We start from the raw sequence: 21,659 nt of genomic DNA on the forward strand, positions 1-21,659 counted from the left end.
GTCTGCCTTGAATTATTTAGCTGGCAACTCTTCTCAGCATAAAAAAAATTACTAACATGTAAATACTATGTAACATAATTGCAAAAGCACCTTACTTATTTTGCTGACTCAAAATAACTCTTTACAGCATCTTAAATAGATCAGGTTGTCCAGATTCTAAAACCCCGTAACACAAAAGATGACAAAGGAGTATATGAACAGGTGCCTCTACCCAGAAAATGAGGACATATTTCTGACTGAAGCAACGGTCAAACCTTCCCTGTTACAACACATAACTATGAGGTGTATAACCTCTATTTCACCGCAATCTAATTTTTATGAAGTGTGTGACTCAAGGCTGTACCTGTCTGCCAGCTACTACCTCTGCCTGTTCCTTACCTGCCCTGCAGACAGGCACAGGCACATGGCGCAGAGCCTCGCATACCTGTACAAAATATTTTTCAGTCAGGTTTATCCTTTCTCAGCCCTCACCTGACCAGGTCTCCATGAAGCTGCAAAAAGAGGTTTTTCCTCCCTTCTCTGTCACAGATCTCCGAGGCTTGGGTATCCACTGTGCAGAGGACCAAGCGCAAGTCCGAAGGAGCCGCAGCTGCGGAGTCTCTTCCATAAACATATACGCAGCCTCGTCCGACGTCCCCTTTCAGCCAGGTCCTCTCACGGGAACCAACGCGGCTCCTGCTCTGGCAGCTCCTGCTCCCGGCGCGTTTCGCGTTCCTCTGCAAGGCAGCCCAGAGCCGAGCGTGAGCCCCCGCCTGCGGCCGCGCTGCGAGCGGGCCCCGCACCGGCCCCGCACCGCGCAGGCAGCGGCCACCGCCAAGGTCACGGCGGGCAAGTGCCCCCGGCGTCCCGCAGCCGACTCCCCCACCCCACCGAGTCGCCCGGAGCGGCGGAGGCCTCACTCCCCTCCTCACCTTCAGCACCCGGATGCCGCCGCGGGGTCCGGTCCGGCCCCCTCGTGCGCGGCCCGGAGCCGCCGCCGCCGCCTCATCCTCCTCGGCCTCCTGCGCCTCGCTGGGCCTGGGCCTGGGCCCGGGCCCCGGCCCCGGCCCCGGCCCGGCCTCCCCCATCGCGGGCCGGACCGACGCCCCAGGGCTCGGCGGCCCCGCCCCGGAAGTGCACGGCCCGTCCGGCCCAGGCCCCGCCCCGGGCGGGAGGAGCGGCGCGCCCGCCACCCCCGCCGGAGTCGCTCCAGCCTGGGCACCCCGAGCTCCGTGTCCCTTCCACACCAGCGAGAGGCGCCGAGTGCGAGCAAACGCACCTGTCCTCGCTCGCTCTTCGCACAGCTCCAGGCTCTCACCATCCGCGCCCTGCACCTGGAGATGAGCGCTGCTTAACAGCCGAACAGCACCATTCTCCTGCTGCACTGCTGGTCCATGACATAAGCTCTGTCAGGCTTAACTAGTGGCTGCGACTAATATCATTAACGACTAGTGATGTCATCATCTACCAACGACATAATCACAACACAGTTTACAAGAATTTGAGTATGTTTTGGGGCAGCCACTGCTTCTGATCCTGCAACCACAGGATCAAGCACGTTAAAAAAAAAAAAAAAAAAAACAACAAAACCCTCGCACCTACCCCACAGGAAAATTACATGTTTGAAAAGACATGAAAGATCATTGAGTGAAATGTGACTGTGACTAGGAAACACAAAGCAGGCACATGTGGGGACACAGATATGACAACAATCCTTGTCCAAGAGGCACATGGAATAGGAAAGGGGCCTTTTAAAGAGCTCCCAGAGTAGGCTCCAAACACACTCCCTGTGTTCAGATCCCACAGCACCTTTCTAGCACCTGGACAAACACTGATGCTCATAACTAATATGTTCTCTCTCTGGATGGTATTCCACAAGACATGCTCAAGTGTTTTGCAACTGTCCACTGTTCTTGGGTCTCCAAAATTTCCTGTAAAGTACTTTCAAAATATGGCCTTATTATTTGCATCATCTGACATTGTTATGGTCAAACATTAAGAATCAAAACATTCCCACTGTGTTTGCAGAAAGCAACAAGGCACAGTTTTAAATCATTGAATATTGACTCATTTTATTAGTCACTTCATAATTTGTTTCAACCAAAAGACAATACACACAGCAGAAGTCTAATGCATCCCATGTAAATGTTTACATCTGTTAAGCTCCTCACTCACCTATGACTCATCATTTACTTAAAGTTTTCACATCTCAAAAATAGGTCTCCAGAATTTTGAGTGCCAACAGGTGCCCTGCCTCAAACAGCACGTTTTTCACTTTAAATTTGGCGGGTTTGTTGGGGGGTTGCTTTTTTTTTGTTTGTTTGCTTGCCTTTTTTTCCCCCCTCTATACTGTCAAAGATGTGGGATGGGGCTTTCTGTAAAATTTAAACTACAACATCACGAAAGAAAAAAGAATATACAGGAATAGAGTGAAAGTTAAAAGGGAAGCAGTCTAGCAGCTCTTTCCCTCACAGCCTCCAAGTAGAAAATGAACACATAAAAGTGCACCAACGTCACTGCTGCCACAGCTCACAGCTAGTACCAGCCTTAGGGAAGGCACTGGTACCCTTCCCAGCTGCTTCAGTATCTTCTGAGTTATAGATCCTAGGTACTGTAAAGACAGTACTCTCAATGCTATTGCTTCAGGAAGTTGTTCAAGGCCATATTTTGTGCCAAGACCTGCACAAATTCAACTTCTGGGACCTTTCCATGTCTCCTCCCCCTTCAGGCCCATTATGGTCACTACTGTTTCATCTTTTGACTCAAAATACATTCACTTAGAAAAACAGACATTCACTGTCTCCCAGTTCTGAAGCCTCCCATGCAGATACTAGTAAGATTAGCCACCAAGTCCATACCTTGCTGCCTTTATATCCCCCTTACACTGGAGCAAGAAAAACATGGACCAGACCTGTAAGAATTGTTGCATTCAACCGGCAGGAAGATGACTCAGCATATGCCTGGAGTGCCTCAGCCATGTGAGTAGCCTCCAGAGGAAAACCGCAGCAGCGGCGCAGAGCTTGAAATGCATGTGGGGGTGAAGGAGCAAGCAGCATTATCTGGTATTGCAGACAGGGGAAGGTATGAAGCCTGGTCTTCCTTCTTGTGTAATGTCAGTATCCATTCCTTAGTGAGGAGGGAAGAGCTCTAAAGACAACTGGAATGTTTGGCTGCTACAAAAGAATACTTAATAGCCAAGGGATGGCTTCTTCTAAAACATATTTTGGGTACACACATCGCCTCCTCCAGCTCAACTCAAACACATGACAAAATGCCCATTTCCCCACAGACACACTGCAAGGGTGGCTGAAGGAGCCAAGAACACAGAGAGAATTCACCCTGCAAGCTTACCAGAGACAGAAAGCAAACCCCAGCTGCTCTAGGGGACAGAAAGCAAGCATGACAAGAGGGACAACATATACTCTTTCCAACTCTGCTGCAACAAATTGGCCAGGCGAGAGACCATTTTCTTCTTCCTTCCCATCTAATTTCCTGTACCAGTACTCTTTCCCAACAAAGCCTAAGGGAGAGTGAGGCATGCTGGCTTTCAGTACGAGTGAACATGTACAACTCTGTGAAGAGAATGGGAGAGCTTATGAAGAGTTCAGGAACCAAGGCAAAGAAGTCCCATTAGCTTTTTATCTGGGACAATCCCAGAGCTCACTGGGGAATGGATTTAACATGTTCAGTCTTCAACATTGAGTTTGAGTTAGTGGAGCAATGCATAGCAGCAACTGCAGTGAAAATGATTAGCACCAGAAACGGACCCTGATTCAGCCATTTCCTGCACAACTGCCTGCTTCATGATGCTTCTAGCTAAGCACAGGATCTCTCTCACCACTGATAGCCAAGGTATGACCCTACCACAACCCAAAGTTAATTTTAAGGAAATCATACACTGTTCTTATAGATTTTATAACCCTACACTGATGCCAGTTCCAGGAGAAAAAAAGCTCTTTGCTAATCCAAAGGCCCAAACCAGTTCAGTCAATAAGGTAGCAAAAATACCCTCCAACAGAAGACAAATTTACTCCAATTACACATGGACCAGCACTCAAATTAGTGACAGTCCTACATTATACTGCTTAATGCAATTAAGACAAGACCAGACTGAACAACCCTTAGTGGCCTCCTGCTCCCAATTCAAGGGCAGAATAGGTCTTCAGTTTTCCGTAAGTACACTGTGAATCGCTCTTGCAATATTTTGGTAAGTTCTGGAGCCCAGTGTTACCACTTCTGTGGACACACGAAGCCATGTCTAAGCTTGCCCTCAGAGCACTCAGTGATCTGGAAAGCCCTAGAACAGAACTGAAGCACAAGTGCCCAACCTTCAGCTTACCAGCACACTCACAAATGAAGATCTAAGATATATCCTAAAGAGCACTGAACATCTGAAGTTCGTCACACTATGCTTTTGTCCGTCTTACACATCACCTCCAAAAGACCACCCAGAACTGTAGCACCTCCCACAAGTTCCCCCAGGGACATCCCTGAACACAGCTTGCTGCAAGCTCAGAGGGGTACCAACCAGACCTTGCATCCTTGGATCCAAATACTCAAATGACTGTCTTCCATTCAAAACACAGCTTAGTTACTGACAGTCTGAACCTGAATTGGCACATTATTCTGAAAGGGGAGCAAGGATCAACTAAGTAAAAAAAGTGGGAAAAGGTCTCTTTAAACTGCATGGTCTTTATTTCAGTGCCAATATTACAGATACAACACAAATATCCCAGTCAGAAGTAACTCAAATGGAACCCAGGGTGGTCTACAACAGGCTCTGGAAGTAAAATTTGCGAGAAGTTCTGGAACAACCAGGAAGAACAACTTTGCAGCATAGTCTCCCCAGCAGGAGCAAAGCCTTTACTCAAAAACTGATCTACAAAACTGAGTGTGTCTTTTCTACCTATAATCCACAACTAACAGATTGAAAGACTTTGAAACCATATGTGGTAGAAAATCAGCTACTCTTATCTCTACATCTCTCATAACTCACTTCATTTTCTGGGGAAGCTACAGAATACTCTGAATCTGCATGGCTGTGGCTACTGATGGAAGAAAAGAAAATTCAGGTGTAAGGGCTTCATTTTCAAGTACAGCACCAAAGCAATTTTACCAACTCTTACCAGTACCTCTTCTCCTGCACTGTGTCCCAGGTTTGCAGATGAACTCCAAAGGCCTCACTTGCTCTTGGTGTGCAGCACATAACTAAGAAGTGGGTGTATACAATAATGCACTGAGTAGGTCATAAGAAGCCTCCAGCCCCTTAAGACCTAGGGGATACAAGAAGAAAGAGGCAGGGCAGCCTGACATTCCCCAAGACCCCATCTGAGTCCCAGATGAAAATGCCTGAAGGAATCCAGTTAGAAATGAATGACAACAGCCTTACCCACCCTAGGGAAAAAAAAAGACAGCAGAAAGAAGGAGCAACTGCTCACTTGCTGCAGAGAGAAGAAAGTTTCCCTGCTAGAAATTCCAGACTTCTCTTCCAACCAGGCTGTATTCCTTTTTGAGAGGGAAGGAGGGTGGGGAAGGGGAGAAGGGAATGTTGCTTCTGGCTGTGAATGCATGTGTGAAGGAGTGCACAGTAGCCTCCACAAGCCGCCAGCCTCATCAGCAGAGGAGAGGAGATTAGTCTTAACAGATATGCTTCAAAGTCAGCAATCACTTCAGGAAAATTCCTCCTCATCAGCAGATCTCATTTGTTCCCCATGCCCATGGTGCAGTTTGGGGGATTGCCAAGGATCACAACCTTCTTCCCAGAGTTCTTTTGATTGGATGGGATGAGAATAAGAATGGTGCCAGAGCCTCATTGCCAAGACTGAGGGGGGAAGTTGTTGACTTCTGCTAGATCCTGCATTGCTGAGCCCTTGTGATTATATGTCAACTTGATCCGCATACGTAGTTGTTGCTACAAGAGAAAGGGGGAAACAAACACAAACAAAGCAAATTCAGGTCTTCATCAAAGGTCTAAAGGTCAGAGACTCCCACCTCAGCCAGTTCCCCCCCCCACCCCACAAATACTCAACACAGACTTTCCTGACTGCAAGAGCTTGGTGGGAATATGTGCAGGGTGAACTATGACACTGCAGATAAATGCTCAGTCTGGTAGGACACCAATTGGTCATAGTTCTCTGATCAGGTGCAAGCTCTTAGAAGAGTTACAGCACAGCTTCTACCTACATCTGTCTGCACTGGCCCTGCTCTTGCAAGCACTGAAGTCCTTAAAAACAAGATTAACCACCCTCAAATTCCAGTTAAGAACAGAAGAAAGCAGGTGGTAGATCTTTACTCTGCTGCACTGTACTTGGGGTTGCAGGGAGAGACAGGCTGTGCATTCAATGCAGCAGTCTGGGAACTTCAAGTACTGCACAGGTCAGCAGCACTGTGAAGGAAATAGCCTACGAAAGACAGGAAACAGAATCTCCAAGAACATTGCCTTCTGCTGTAACTAAATGATGGAATAGCTCAGAAGTCACCCAGATACCAGGTGGCTCTTAAAAACAGCTACAGTATAGCATGCTCCAGTCAGGTTCCCTATTCTTCTCTCTCTCAAAAAATAAAAAAAAAAAAAAAAAAGACAAAAGACTTTTGCTTTCTGTCTCATTTCTCCATACCTACAGGCAAATACACAAAAGGGATAGCAGAGGGAAGAAAGGAAGAGAATGACTGCTTCATTAGGCTGAGGATAAAGAAGAGAAGCTGTATGACTAATAGATATCAACATCATCACTGTCACTTTTTGCTTTATTGGATGTTTTGGAAAACTAGCCTTTAGTTGAAATCCTGGCACTTCTGTACTCTGAAGTGTTCCTAGGAGTTGTGGCATTCCTACAAGAAAGCATGCCACTGCCCTAGGTGTGTTTCACCTTGTGGGTCCCATTCTGGCACATTACAGGAAAACACCTAAATCCTCTAAAGTTCAGGAAATAGCTTTCAAGGTGATTTTTGAAAGGTGCTCTACAGCTTCACAGATAAACTGCTATCAGATGTATATAAGACACAGAATAATTAGTCTTGTGGCTTAATATAGGCAGAGATGCACAGAAACCACAAAAACTATGCACTAGAAGACTGCCATTCAGTGAAACTTGGGGTGAAATCTATGAATTATTATTTTTTCACTTGCACATCAATCTAGCAGAAACACTTCACATCTAGAGCAGTATGTAAATTTCAACTCATAAAAAGCTTCAGATGTTTTAAGTCCCCAGAGTAATTTAGGATCATAAGGCTGTCTCAAAGGAGGAAATGTGACCTCAATTTTACTTTTCTTTCTGATACCATCTGAGCACTTGCAAACTCTCTTAAGGAGAAAATGTGGGCTACATCCCTCCCTCCCTTCAAGTTTGTTGCATCCCAGTCTTGAAGCCTGTCTCTGAAGGCTGTAAAACAAATGGAATTACAATTATATCACACCCAAAGATTCTTTCCGTCAACTTTTTAAAACTATACTCATCACATTATAAACAAATGAGACCACTTGACGGACAATTTTAAGACTATGGATCAAGATACTTTTTTATGCAAAAACATTTAAATAACACCACTGCAGATAAGAAGAACAAATGCTGAATATCTTGATGTGTCAAAGATGTTTGCCTCCCAAACATCACTTTTACAACCCATAGAAACACTAGGTTAAGCTCCTCTGGCCATTTGAAAACTTAACAACCACTGTGATGCAAGATGTGAATGAATTCAAGGTAGCAAAGCTGTTAAACTGTTTTAGCAGTATAACCAAATAGAAGACCAAACCTGTGTCCAGAACCTCCTGTGTTTTTCGTAACTTTATCCTAACTCTTACTGAAGTGACTACCATGAAAAACATATAATTCACTACCAGCACTCCCTACCTCTCATCAGAGATGCATCCCTGACTGGCACTAAATGAATTATTACAAGACATTATCTTTAACAATTCTTCTTGGAATCACTCACCTTCTGTGGATTCAGGACTTTAATGACCTGTGTGATGGTCCCAGAGTTAAATGCAGGGATGACACTGCTGCTGGGAGACAGAAGCTGCAGCTGGAATGTCTGAAAACAAGGCAAAAAGACAATTTGATGCATAATCAAGTATGGAGCGACTTGTTTGCACTGAAAGAAAGCAAGGAAAATTAAAAGTTCAGTTTCTGGTCCCAAATAATCAGTTATTGAATTCCATATCTTGCTGTTCCATAAGAACACCATATTCACTGGCCCACCTGCCTTCTATGCAAATAGGATCCAGGTAACACAAATAATAGGAGGTAAGGGCTTACTGCAGTGTACCAAGATGAGCAGCAATGCTTCCTTCCATGTGTTGCACTCAGAGGAACAGTGAGCACACCTGTAACTTCAGGAGGCCTGTTCTTTCCCTGATTCCTTCCTATGGTAGGTGTAAAACCTACCTGAATCCAAGCTAGAGGAATACTAATTCCCAAATTTGGCAAGCAAAAAACTTCTCAAATTTGGAGAGCATTCCAGTCACATGCTGCTTCAATAGTCTGCTCTGCTATAAGCTAGGCAATATTTGTCTCTCACATTTTGTGGTGCAGCTGCATGCAGGGGAAACAATTCACTTCTTTAAATGAGGACTGCCATTAATCACCATATTGTGACTAATTTTAATATTTATAAGCAACTAATAGCTTCAAAAGATTTTTTTATTTCATGCGTTCATAGCTTCAAAAAACAGAGTATATTTCTTAGAAATTAATAAAGGGTACGATTAGTGTCTACAAAATACTGGTTTTGACCCAAATGTTTTTTCTGCCCGAGGTTTAGCCATTTTTCTACAAAGTGGTGATTTCAAAACATGATTTTGTCCAAGCAGAAGTGGTCCAATATTGCATTTACAACATGTACTTCCAGACTGGAAAAAGATGACCAAATTGGGCACTAAGAGGAACCTGGAACAGTTCTCAGCCTTGTTAACCTTGAAAGTTTCTATCTACATGAAAGCACCAATCAGGAAGTGTTTGCAACTGGCCCTCAACTTCTCACTGTAGCTGCCCTAAGTGGCTCTACCTTTGGTACTGCAGCTTGGAAAACAAAATCTGTCATATCCAGCTCTGTGCTGTTGGAGGCCTGTATCGTGATTACAGTGACACTAGGGTTAGTGTTCGACCTCTCAAAGGTGAAGTCGATCTTCAGCCCATTCTTGTTGTATGCAGTAATGGAGGGGATTCCTGTGGGAAACAAAGCAGCAGACCTAAAAAATCTGGAGATCATTCTCAGCATCATAGTATGCATTTACTTCAACCCAGACTCTTCTGAAAATTAAACACACCCCCTTGTGCTCCAGTATCTATGCCACACTTTCAAATTGCCTCCCATTTAAATTTTTTTAAAAATTTTCTTTTATTTATTTTTTTACTATTCCTTGTTTTCTCTTCTAATTGGGTGTTGGGGCATTTTAGGCAAAGGATTACCTGCAGCAATATCATTGAAGAGAGGCTGAGTAAGTCCATCGAGCAGGAACGGAGGCTGTGCTACCTGGGGTGCAGGGGCAGATACTGGAGAACCTACAAGAAACGTTGAAGGATTAATACCTTGCTGTCAGGAAATGAAGAGTGATTACTCCTTTGCCGAAGACTGACTGGTGCATATTGCATTTCTTTACATGGCATTCTATAAATTACCTGTGCTGTCATCCTCCCCTTCTTTGCTTTCAAGAACTGGCTCCTCTTGCACTAGCAAGCATTCAGATGGAATTAATTCCTCATATCTCACAGTCCTCTCTGGAAAGGCTCACAGCATTCCCAGACTCAGGTATGAAAATGCTCAAGTCTCACCAGCTAATTGTGCAGAATCAACCTGTGACTTAATACCCTGACTCCCACCTGTACGCTAATATGGATCTTGGTAAGAGCAAGTGTAAAAACCAGGACTTAAAAGACAATGAAGAAGTAGCCCACCCTCATCCCATCCCAGGGATGAGAACGTAGACTTCTCAGAAATGCAGCCTGCTCACCTGTTAGGTTGAGGTCTCCCAGGAGGTCAAGCAGCTCCCCACCAGCAGAGGCTGGCTTGTTTGTAGGTGCAGTGGGAATTACAGGTGTTATATCACTTTCCCCCAACAAGTCCAATAAATCATTTGCCTAATGAGAGAGTGGATGTAATACTTACATATATTCAACGTTCTGCTACTTTCCCTTGCAAATACAGTGTATTCTATTTGTTCTCAAACTCAAGACCACCAGAGCTGATGGCCAGTTAACAGAGCTCTTAGTTTCACTGTGATCCCATGTCCCACAAGAAATGCAGTTTCCATGCTTGAGCGACCAAAGAGATAGGGAAGGACTAGGTTCATGCACACTAAGACAGGTAGTGGAATTACAAAATACTCTGAGTTGGAAGGGACCCACAAGAATCATTGAGTCCAACTCTAAAGTGAATGGCCCATAAGAGGATCAAATGCACAGTCTTGGCATTATTAGCATCATATATATTAACTAATATAATCCCACTCTGCTCCTGAGCAGCCTACAATGATCTGTCCCATACACCTGTTCTGGACAGTAGAGCTATCAGAGCAGAGCAATGATATAATGATCACCAGTCAGAAACAGCAGAGAAGGTGAGGGAGATGGTCTCGGCTTGCTGCTGGCACTGGCCAGGACCCAGTCTGACAGACAGTGGAAACTTACCCTGGGTCAGTTTCTGTTACCTGGTTAGCAGGCTGCAATCCAGAAGGTGGAGGTTTGGTTTCCAGCACTGCTGTCTCTGTCTCTCCATTGGTCTGTACAATCTCAGCAGGGCCATTTGTGGTGACTTTCTCCATTACTGGCATTCTCTCAAGCAGTGCTGGCCTGAAAGAAGCTGACATAGTTACACTGTGCCATCTTCCTGAATCCCAATCCAAATACTCAGACATTCAAGAGCTGATATATATGGGACAACCTGCCTTTTCCCTTGAGCTCCAATGCAGGAGAACTGCAAGACTGCATGACAGTTTGAGGGGGTCAGAAGCAATCCCTGGCATTCTGTGCCAGTGTAAATACACTAGCTGATAGCTAAAAGACAAGCAAGCCCTCCTGTCTCTGGCTTCCCTCCTGTACCTGACAAGCTCAGACTCAAAGCAGGAAAAATGCTTGGGCAGAGTCTCTGATCACAGAACCATAACACAGGACACATTAAGTCCTTAAAACACTCACTAATCCTGTAGAAGGGGAAGGATTCTAGTTCCTCTGTAACCCTAACAAAAATCACCAAAGTTCTCACAGCACACTGTCATGCACAGGAGATCAGAGCAGATATCAGCACTAACCTCATGTGATCATATTTCTTGAAAAGTGCATTATATTCCACAGCTCTCTGCTGTAGTTCCACATCAATGCTGCTGCCGTATATGGAAACCACCTTCTTAATGCGACTGTTGGGGGCAAGGGAAAACAAATACACCATGGAATAAGCAGCAATAAGCAAGGAATTCACGCGCGTCATCCTGAAGATGCTACCTAGTCTCTGTTCAACAGGAGTCCCATGTAACTCATGTAAAACAGCAGTATCCATGTAACATCCATATATGAACTGTCCCTTCACAAAAGCATCAGCAGGTGATTAATACACCACCTTAGGGTATAGCACAAAAGCATCAGCAGGTGATTAATACACCACCTTAGGGTATAGCATCAAAAAGCTCAACTACCCACACTGAGAAGTGCCCAACAGGAAACAAGGCTATTTTTCTCTCCATCATCCAAAAAAGGAACCAGAGAGAGCAGTCCACTGAAAGTAAGAACTTCTCTTCCCTATAAGGAGTTTTCAAGAAACAGCAACATGGATTAAGTCCCCACACAGAAGAGGGCATCCCTAGAGAAAACAGTACCCACAGCAGACATCTTCCACCCTGTGTGCAAAGGAGGACTATCAAAGGCAACAAATAACATGATGACTCTTGTCAGTCACAGAAGCAGAACTTGTTCAAGGAATACACCTACTGATGACAACTAATGTCAGTATATTTGCAACAAAGCCCTGTGCAGTATACCACCAATGGGAACTCACTTGACAGTGCAGGTGAACCTTGTGGATAGCTTCATGATGGCAGTGAGAGCGTAGCCTCGTGTCACAGATGCAGACATATTAGAGATCAGGACACTTTCTAAAATATCAAGAACTTCATCCTCTGTTACCTGAAAAGGTACAGTGAGATTAGGCTAAGGCAGAGAGGACCTTACAGCAAGCCTTCCAGACCATACTGTAAAAACCTGTCTCTTGCCTAATGGCCATGTCACATCTCCTCTGCAACTCTGAGCCTGTAGCATTATGTTCAGAGTGTGAGAGACATGCATCCAGGTGGAGATCTTACCGTACAGTTAAGTAAATACAGTTCCTGTTTCACATCTTGAAGAGCAGGTTTATCACTGCAATACACTGCTAAGACCCTAGCAGATTTCTTCTAAATCAGTTAGCACTGAAACCACACCACTCTGCCAGTTGTAGCAGCACTCCACACATCCAATGTTTACACAGTCCATGCCTGCAGCAGGGGAAGGAGGTTCCTGTCCAGGGTCCGTAACCATCATAGACATGAGTGCTAGGGAACTGGTGAAAGCAATCCCTTCACCTAGCCAGCATCAAGAGGGTCCAGCCTTAGCTAGGTGTCCAGAGGCAGTTCTTTCCCAAGCTATACCTGTATTGGTTCCTCTTCTTCACACTGACCGGACACCAGAAGATCTCCATACTCTCCTATGCACCAGGAGGCAACTTGTACCAGGGGTTGCTGTTGGAAGAAAAATCAGAGAAGGCTCAGAGATAAATGGCTGCCTGCATGATAAATTAAACCATCCGTGCTTCCAGGAGCAAGCTGAGCCTTCCACAGCGGAAGAAAGAGGAATATCTGGTTAGATCAAGAATTCCATGAGAGAACTGGAGAAACTAAAAAGAACATGAACTTACAGAAGATGCACCTGCTCAGCAGGTCTCCCTTAGAGCCACGTGATGTTGACTTTCCCTGAGATGCTTAGTAAACATGCATAATTATTGCAGTACAACAAAAAAACTGAAGCTGGTTGCATTTGGTTTTACCTGGGAGTAATCTCCAAGGATGGCTTTGTAGAGTCTCTGCACAGTGTAGGCATGCATCTCCACACTATTAGTTATTAACTGGATCAGATTTGGAACAGCATCATCACGAACATAACTTCCTGCCTGCAAGAACAATTACTAGGTTTTACTATGGACCTTCTTACATAACACACAGCAGCTGTGACACCCTTCACAAAAACACCTGATGCGCCTGGAAATAAAAATCAACTCTCCTATCCATGAACACTTTATGACTGACTTTGAGCAACCTCGGGGGGGCAGAAGTACAGGACAGCATATTTACCAACAAATAAAACTATACTCAGAGAAACCAACACTACAAATACCGTGAAACTGCAAGAGGAGAAAGTGCAGAAATGAATACAACTTTATGAGTGGCTTATCTAGCAAACAAGAAAAGGCAATTATTTTACTGAAGAAAATCATCTGAAAGCAATTCTCACAGCCAACCTTCCAATGGAAATTAATTCACATTTCAGGCAAATCTGCTTCTCTGTTTCAGGATGACAAAAGAGCACCCCAGACAGGCTTACTTCTTGATGAACTGCTCAAATTTGAACACTCTTACTGATAAATCTCTTCCCACTCCTTTACCTGACAGAACACACTGCCTACCCAAGTTACCTCGGTTGCCAAAGCACTACTACAGCTCCACCTCAGCTGTGATGTTTATAGATAAAATCAAGTAGATAAAGAGTAATAATTAAACCCAAAGAAGGTGAACTAGAAGGCTGTTTACACAGTTTCATAACAAGTTTTGATAAACTTGGGAGTAATTCCAAGAAACTACTTCACCCCCTTTCTATTTGCAAGTCACTTGAGGCTGCATTCACTCTCCTCTGAAAGGCCTGTATATTGAAATGAGACAGTACAAAAGTTGTCCTTAGAAACGAATATGATTACTGCAGTAGAAATAGTTATGCACTGTTACTCTTGTGTATTTCTGAAATACTACATTTCTTCTAAAAAAAAAAACCACTCAAGTGATCCAAGGCAGCCAGTCAAAAATATGTAAACTCAGTAAATGTGATTAGCATAAGTACACTTCCTCTATGTATTTTAGCATTTGTTATCTTTAGAACCATCTCCAACTTGACGGTAACTTCATCCAGATTTAAGAAAATTTTACGTAGTCACACACAAAAGAGGCAATTTCACTTACCGTTGTTAAGACTCTCATAATTGTGTCTATGTGCCAGCGCTTGGAAGGAGCATATCTGACAGAATTAAGAAAACAAGTTGGAGCAATAACTGCCAGTCTTCAACACCAGCAAGAAACCCACCATCATCAGAACCTCCCCTTTCAGTTACTTCCTGGCCCACCTGCTTCATGAGGAAGGACATCAATACTGAGGGAGAGCTACAACTGACAAACCACACATAAATCAGCAAACAGAGAAGAAATGAATCAACACATTCTCTCTTAGGAGCAAGCAGGAAGAGAAACAACACACAAGGTGTTCACAATCCCGAGGATGTACCAAAAATTTCTAGCAAGTAAAACAACTCCTTACTTTTCAGCTGCAAGAAATATTCCAGATGCACAGTCTGCCTTGAACTCTGGTTCACAAGAATCTAGGAAATACAGTAACTCCTTCATCATTCCACGGACATTATTCCCATTAACAAGAGCGAAACTCAGTTCCATTGCACGCCTAGGGCAAGAGACAGAAAACCAAGAAAATCATGTCACTTCACCTAGTGAATGTAGTAAAAAAACCCCAAATCCAGCTATAAAAATACAGTTACCTTTTAATTAAGAAGAGATCAATACTTACTGATCCTGTGAGAACAGCCCTCCACATTTAATGTGCAGTATTTTTTTGTTGTGGGGAGTGGGGCTATGGGGTGTTCTAGAAACATCTATCCATATGTTAAAGATAGCTTAAGGCTAACAATATCTTTCAGATATTTTAGAACTCTTTCCATCTCTCCAACTAGTTCCCAACTCCTTACACCTGACTCTACTGGGTTACAAGTTTTCCATGTTTATGTTTAAAATTTTAGTCACTTTAGAGCAGACACAGCAATACTGCTGCTGTGCAGGAGTACAATGTAGTCTTTATACCAGGCATTTATCTCAGCACATATTGCTTACCTTCAGTCATATTACATGCTTCATTTTGTCATGAAGCTCTTAATCATGTAGTTTAATCAAATCAAGCAGACAAAAAGACTTTAAACAGCAAAGCCATTTTGAATTACACTACATGGATCAAAGATGAACTGCACCAGTTACAAGATGATGAGCAGAGGCCATGCTTCAGATAACCAAAACCAGGTATCATGTCTTTCCCTCAAGTCCTTGAAGCTTGCTGCCTGGGAACTCTGCCATATATCCAGTCAACATAATGCTTCAATGAAGACAGTGCATTGTCAGCAGCACGAGTGTCAGCATGGCAACATCGTGCTCTGCTGATGGATCACTCAAAGGCTTCATCCTCCAACAGCACTCAGACATGAAGCTCAGTTGTTTGTAGCATACCTGTGTTTTCCTAGCAGGCACCAATAAAATATTTTTGTGGCCTCCTAACCAAAACCTAGATACAGTTTTGCTGTTCCATTACCGAGCCCAATGCTGGCTCTGACACCAAACAGCAATGGCAGCCTGACTTGTTCAGCATTTAAGATACAAATTTGTGGTTTGGGATAGATTGCAACTGTAAAAAGAGATTACATGATACCCATTACATAGCAGTTAAAACTTACAAAAGTAAGTTTCAGAAGCAAGACAAATCCAAATTCATTCCTGTTTTACACATATCAGTCTGAGCAGTCCTGTTACAAAAATCAAGAGGTGATTCAAAGATGGGTGTAAGTTTGAAGAATGACTATCACAATAAAAATGTAGGGTGCATCTAATCAGTTTGAGTGGATAGAAGAGGTTGAACAGTTCTGAAGGTATATTTGTGTGATGAGCGCTCAATGAAAATCTGGCCTGTAGCACAGTCTATGAAATGCAACATGAAAAATGCTGCTGTCCCCAACCTGCATGCTGTATACTGCACTGAGCCCAGACCTCTCTTTGTAACCCAATTACAGAAAGAATAATGAGGAGGAGGACAGTTCTGAAAGAAAGAACAAGAAATCAACAGGCTGAAAGACTCAGTTTAGAAGAGCAGCCTTCCACATAGGCTGGGAAAAAGTGAGACCAAGAGTTCAAGAATTTCCATGAGTGACAGAAACAGAAAAAATTACTATCATGAGCAAAAGGAACTTAACTGAAGTTATGAGAATAAACTAGAAGAAATTAAGACAGTGTACAAGACAAAAAGTATCTCTCTAGTGAGAAGTAATGTTGCAAGCTTTCCCAATGGTCAGAGAAGCATCAACACACCACTACTTAAATGACAAATGAACACCAAGAATGATAAAAGGATGTGGTTTGTACACAAACTGAGCAATCAAGTTAATTCTGAATTCTACCACTCCCTGATATATCAATACATTATTTGGATGACTTAATACTGCTTCAAGACAACATGGCACTGCCCATTCATCTGGAAAAGAAAACCAACGTGGAGCACATCAGAGTAGGTTTGATCATAATCATAGTCCACAGAGGCTTTTGCTGAAAGCACACTAATCTCCACTGATACTGCATTTTGGAAAAATTCAGGCAAACAGAATTTATTTTTTCCCCATGAAAAGTAACAGCAGCTTCCCAAAGAAGGGGGCTGTACATCTTCATTGTTTTGTTTAAATTATGGAAAGATACTGTACTTTCATAGTAGTCTCACTTACTGTTCCCCAGGATTATTGTCATTTTCCCCTGTGCTCTGCTCACTTTCCACAGACTGTCAACCTCAAGAATCTATTTCACTGATAATCTGATTACCTTTTAATGGAGACATCCAGATCCTTCAGGCAGTCCACAATGGTGCTTCGGTGCCGCTGTACTGCATTATGGTCTGTCTGCACAGTTTTCAACAATGACGTCAAAGCTACATACCTGCAATGAGGACATACGGTCATCAGTAGCTGACAGCAGCCATTTAATTTCTATGCACAGACACTGTCCCCTTGCCTCAAATCTAGTCTTATTTTGCAACTGAATAGGATTCTCTTGTACTTGGTAATGAATGGAAATCCTATAGGAGACTTCCTGGCCTATCTTCACAGGCAAATTACCACACTAAACTGTAACATGCCTAACAACACTGCTGCCCAGACAAGCAAACACCTGTCCCAGGCACCTCTGCAGATCTTACATTCAAACTAGCATCAGTCAAAATTCCCAGGGCTAGAGTCTGAAACCTCTATCATGATTTGCTATCCAACTGCTTAGAGATGGTGTTCAATTCTAGCAGTTTCAGCAATTCCACATCCTGATTAATAGTGGCCAGAGCAGAAATAAACACCTTTGTTGCCACCAGCATACAATCAGAAAAATCAGTCTTTGCCTAATTTGACAGATCTCCAATGCCAACTCTGATTTGAATAGCACCACAGACCACTTGGGACAAGACAGGACAAAAATATGGACCTGATTAAGAAATCACATGTTGAGAAATAGATCATACATTCCAACTTATCAACTAAGAAGGGCAGGGCCACAGAGAAAAGAATGCATCAAGAAAGAAGCAAGCTCAACAGCCACACTAACCCCAAGAGCAGTGATCCTGACATGGTCTCCTGGAAAGCTTTATTTCAGCATCATCTTTGTGCAATTGCTTCTCACATGTTTGAAATTGGGTGCTGTCAAAACACACTCTGTACAACTTACCTAATATTTTTGTCGTTGTTTAATAAGAAACGGCCTAGGATGTTAATGGCTAAGACCTGCAGAAAGAGTTAGGGAAGATCAATGATCTAAAAGGGCTGCTGATCATCTTCATAATTTCATGATGACTTCAAAGGCAACATGTCAAAATTAGCATCACATTCTTAGCCAAAAAGAACTCTAGAAGCTGCCTAAGCAGAGGAAATGCTAAGAGATGCATCACAGGCTCTCACTTGCACTCAGGACATGCACTCTGCAGGAAATTTTGCCTTTTAATTTCTGCTATTTTAAAAAATCCAAACACCCTCCCTCCCCCAAAAGGAGAAACCTTTCTGCAAAGGCTAGAGACTTATTTAGAGTCAGATGCAGAGCTTTGTTTTGGTGAAACAACCATGCTTCATGTCCTCCACACAAGTTACTCTAATACAACCCTAGGAAAAAAACAAAGGCCATAGCAAAGGCAACTTACTCTCAGGCCGCTCTCAGATTTAATATCCATAATAGTCAGCACAGTTTCATAGAGAATGGCATTTCCCACATTTTTACTTGTTTCTGTGTTAGTGGCAACCTGGAGAAATGAAACAAAATCACTTCAACGAATTCAAAGCAGAGCCTCTTTGTGCTGCTCCACAGAACAGACAGTGAAAGTAACCAACCCTTACAAAACAGCATCCCGCTTGTCAACGTGCACCTCTTTCAACAAAATTTCACTCAGCATGGCAAGCAGCTGTATCCTCACCAGTGCTGCTGAACCCAAATTAAGGAACTAAGAGAAAATTCAAAACAATCATCAACCTTGCAGACCTTACCTGTGCAAGTATATCATTCATTGCTTCACTAGAATCATCATCATTTCTCCCTAAAATTCTTAGTAACCGCAGGATTCGTACCTATTTGATAAAATAAAGCAAAGAAAAGCTTGGATGAAAGTGTTTGACATGGGGTCGTAGTGGCAAAAAAGCAAAACAGGCTGCTGATTCCCACTCTTAAGCAAAATGCTTAGCCCAGGTAAGAACTTTACGAATAAAACCAGGCTTCTGCTGTGCTTATTTTCTTCCCACTAGCCAGAACTGTTCAGAGTGCCCTTGCTACCAGGCATGGTCTTCCAAAAACAATACGTGCTGCTTCTTTCGTCACATAATGTGGTAAAGCACTACAACTGCTGGTTGAACTAAGGCAGGTGTCTTTTACTAGGGCAGATGAACAGCATTTGCACAATCAGCTCAAAGGAAGACCAAAAAAGCCTTAAAATCAGCACAGGTGTGGCAGTAACCACCTCATCACACCTAAAGCTCAAAACACAGTCCTAGAATTAAAACTATCAGTCACTGTTTGCATCAGTTCTTACCTGCAAAAAGGGGTCACTGATCCCAGACACATCATGCTCTGGTGAATATCCGGACATGATAAGGTTCTTCAGAATACGAACTAATTGGGGAACAAGCTGTGAAGAAGAGAGTTGTCCAATTAGGGTACTGTTGTTTTCCTGATCCCAGCTTTGAAGCACAGGTCCAAGAACAAATCTTGCATTTGAAAGCAAATCAGTCTCTGGATTCTTCCACACAGCTCAACCTGCACACCTAGAGCTGCTGCTGTATAAATACCTACAGCTTGGCTGAGACACAACTAGAAATAGTTAAGCTGGGACCAGAGCACCATATTGTATCTTTAAAGTAGTAAACCTACATTTGTCTATAGTGCAAGAAGAAAACCATCCTAGTTTCCCCATCATATCCTTTTGTTCCCATCTTTGCTCTTCAGGAACTACATACTCTTCTGAAAACATGCATTTCATAAAACACACAAAATGAACCCTGAACTTCCTGTATCTGCCTCAAGAGGAAACTGAAGGGTACTGCAACACCTCTCCAGACAGTGATAAACAAGTGGAGCATTCCTGGAACCCTTATTCACGTTTGGTTTGCCTTCCAACATGCATGAATTATCAGGACTGAGGACAGAACAAAGGGTAACATTACAGCCATGACATTGGTTGAGGGCCACCTCCCCCATCTTCTGGAGTACAAATTACACCCATGAAGACTATCAGCACTGCAGCTGGACTGGGTAGCTCTTTGCAGCACAGAAAGTCTTTACAGCCTCTTCCAGTAGTTAACTAACTGTCTGTCCTGCTCCCTTCTGGGAATCACCCCAAGCTGCCCCATGATTCAGACAAAACACAAAGTCCAATTTATGGTAAGAAGAAAGTCCAGGGCTACAATTTGCACACAAAGAAAAAAAAAATCTGTAAAGTATTCCTCAAACAAGGGAAGGCTTAAGGAAAGCAGGCTGATGGCCACAACTGAGATTCAGGGCTGCCATGGATGTAGAGGTTTAGTGACAAGGCCAGCACACAAAGAGCATCAGACATGTACAGATCGTCTAAGCATGTGGCATCAATCACAACTGTGTCATTCAGAGGCACTGCCTCACAAGGGACAAACATCTACAGATTCAAGGCAAACATGCATCATCTAGAAAAATTAACTCTTACCTTTTCATTCTAACTCAGCAGGATTCCAAACAGACAAAAGGGACAAAACAAACGAAGCAAGCATTAGGGACAGGTCAATGTTATACCATTCACAGCATAACAACTACAAGAAATAGCTAGAAAGAATGCGCCTAGTATCAAAATTTTGTGGACTCGGCTCTTCTCTCTTTTCCCACAACTATCATGTTAACTGAGCAATTAGTAGCAGGGAGGGTACCTGCAAAATGAACCTTATCTGACTTTTTTTTCCCTGCGTTGACATTTACAATCAAGGCAAGGGAAGATGCAAGCTAAAATGCTAGGATGCACCAAAGAATTTTTAAATCCCTAATGATATAGACAAGTCAAGGAAGCAAGTAAACTGGGCATGCAAATAAACAAACAGCTTTAAGACTTTTCAGAGAAGCACATGACCTGCTCTGTTGCTAGAATTGTTCAATTTCTCCTTCTTTGATCAAGAATTTAAAATAACAATCTAGACAACTTTCAGATGACCTTCTACTGGTAATCCTTCACATGGCAATAATATGGCAAATTATGGCAAACAGCATAAAAAGTCAGGAGAGTGATGGGAAGCAAACATTCCTAACCAGAGGAGGAAGAGTGACATTGACTCTCAAACCCTTAAGTTAAAATGGAAAATTGTATAGCACAGCATGCACCAGGCATGAGGTATCTACACAACTAGAATTTATATTAGTGTTTTTGAACTGAGTGTATATAACTGTCTGGCTGTGGTTAAGACATTCAGGTGTTGGTATAAGCTTCAGTTTTTCATCTTTGTCTCTATGTTTAATCATTTGTGATTCCAGTATAACTATGCAATTAGATACAAGGAGTGGGGAAAAACCTAAGGGAACATCAAAGAAAACGTTAAATCTAACTCTAGGATTAGTTTTATACTGCACAATCTTAAGACTGATGTTTTGTAACTTAGCCACTTACTGAAGGGGATTAGGCCTATACACACACAGATTCCCACATTTAATGATTTTTTAAAAAATAGCAAACAGTATCATTAAATTCTTCACCCAAACAATTGTAAGGATTTTACTAGAATGCCAGGAATATTAACTCTGCAACAATAACAGTTCACACTTACCTTTCTAAAGTGTGCAAGCATGTCTGGGCTTCTCTCACACATCTCTGTGAGGAGCACAACTGATGTGTGAAGAACACCTAAAGGTGAGAGAGGGGGGAAAGAAAAATGTATCTCCATTTACCACCTTTCCACTGGCTCCAGACATTTGATAAAGATCACAAGAAAACAACAGGAAAGCATTAAAAAGTACTCTCGAATTCAGCATATCGTATCTATCACTGCAGATATTTGTGCTTTGCAGCTGTGTCCAAGGGAAAGCAGACGGCAATGTGCTCATGTCTTAAAGCTGCAATTAAAGGCCAAAGCAGGAGTTAAATTCGATT

At 43.0% G+C, this 21,659-nt stretch overlaps 2 protein-coding genes and 1 non-coding gene across 11 annotated transcripts in view; all 3 read right to left on the reverse strand.

The window, feature by feature from the left end:
- The window catches only part of PHLPP2 (PH domain and leucine rich repeat protein phosphatase 2), a 30,156-nt gene extending 28,379 nt beyond the window's left edge, over positions 1–1,777 (reverse strand). Inside the window, exons 1-2 of one of the 3 annotated variants that reach the window (XM_062499709.1) lie at positions 1,259–1,777; positions 472–716 (exon numbers count right to left, since the gene is read on the reverse strand). In XM_062499709.1, the coding sequence (XP_062355693.1) occupies positions 472–716; positions 1,259–1,300 (287 nt within the window). In that variant the 5' untranslated portion in view covers positions 1,301–1,777. The other 2 variants (XM_062499708.1, XM_062499710.1) reach the window with 2 other exon arrangements.
- Positions 1,778–1,917: 140 nt separating this feature from the next.
- Positions 1,918–21,659, reverse strand: part of AP1G1 (adaptor related protein complex 1 subunit gamma 1) — a 37,058-nt gene continuing 17,316 nt past the window's right edge. For 6 of the 7 annotated variants that reach the window (XM_062500277.1, XM_062500279.1, XM_062500278.1 and 3 more), the window contains 18 exons: positions 21,337–21,413; positions 19,089–19,184; positions 18,550–18,630; positions 18,210–18,308; positions 17,744–17,799; positions 16,856–16,969; positions 14,532–14,672; positions 14,180–14,234; positions 12,997–13,119; positions 12,602–12,691; positions 11,974–12,101; positions 11,234–11,338; positions 10,634–10,775; positions 9,938–10,064; positions 9,396–9,488; positions 8,992–9,152; positions 7,921–8,019; positions 1,918–5,890 (listed from right to left, as the gene is read on the reverse strand). In XM_062500277.1, the coding sequence (XP_062356261.1) occupies positions 5,789–5,890; positions 7,921–8,019; positions 8,992–9,152; positions 9,396–9,488; positions 9,938–10,064; positions 10,634–10,775; positions 11,234–11,338; positions 11,974–12,101; positions 12,602–12,691; positions 12,997–13,119; positions 14,180–14,234; positions 14,532–14,672; positions 16,856–16,969; positions 17,744–17,799; positions 18,210–18,308; positions 18,550–18,630; positions 19,089–19,184; positions 21,337–21,413 (1,889 nt within the window). In that variant the 3' untranslated portion in view covers positions 1,918–5,788. Of the gene's footprint in view, positions 5,891–7,920; positions 8,020–8,991; positions 9,153–9,395; positions 9,489–9,937; positions 10,065–10,633; positions 10,776–11,233; positions 11,339–11,973; positions 12,102–12,601; positions 12,692–12,996; positions 13,120–14,179; positions 14,235–14,531; positions 14,673–16,855; positions 16,970–17,743; positions 17,800–18,209; positions 18,309–18,549; positions 18,631–19,088; positions 19,185–20,234; positions 20,244–21,336; positions 21,414–21,659 lie in introns of all 7 variants that reach the window. The other variant, XM_062500282.1, reaches the window with a different exon arrangement.
- Positions 15,385–15,471, reverse strand: LOC134048547 (small nucleolar RNA SNORD71). The gene has a single exon (XR_009933551.1). It is a non-coding gene; the product is annotated as a small nucleolar RNA SNORD71 (small nucleolar RNA).

Source organism: Cinclus cinclus, chromosome 11 (assembly GCF_963662255.1).
Source record: "Cinclus cinclus chromosome 11, bCinCin1.1, whole genome shotgun sequence".
NCBI lineage: Eukaryota > Metazoa > Chordata > Aves > Passeriformes > Cinclidae > Cinclus > Cinclus cinclus.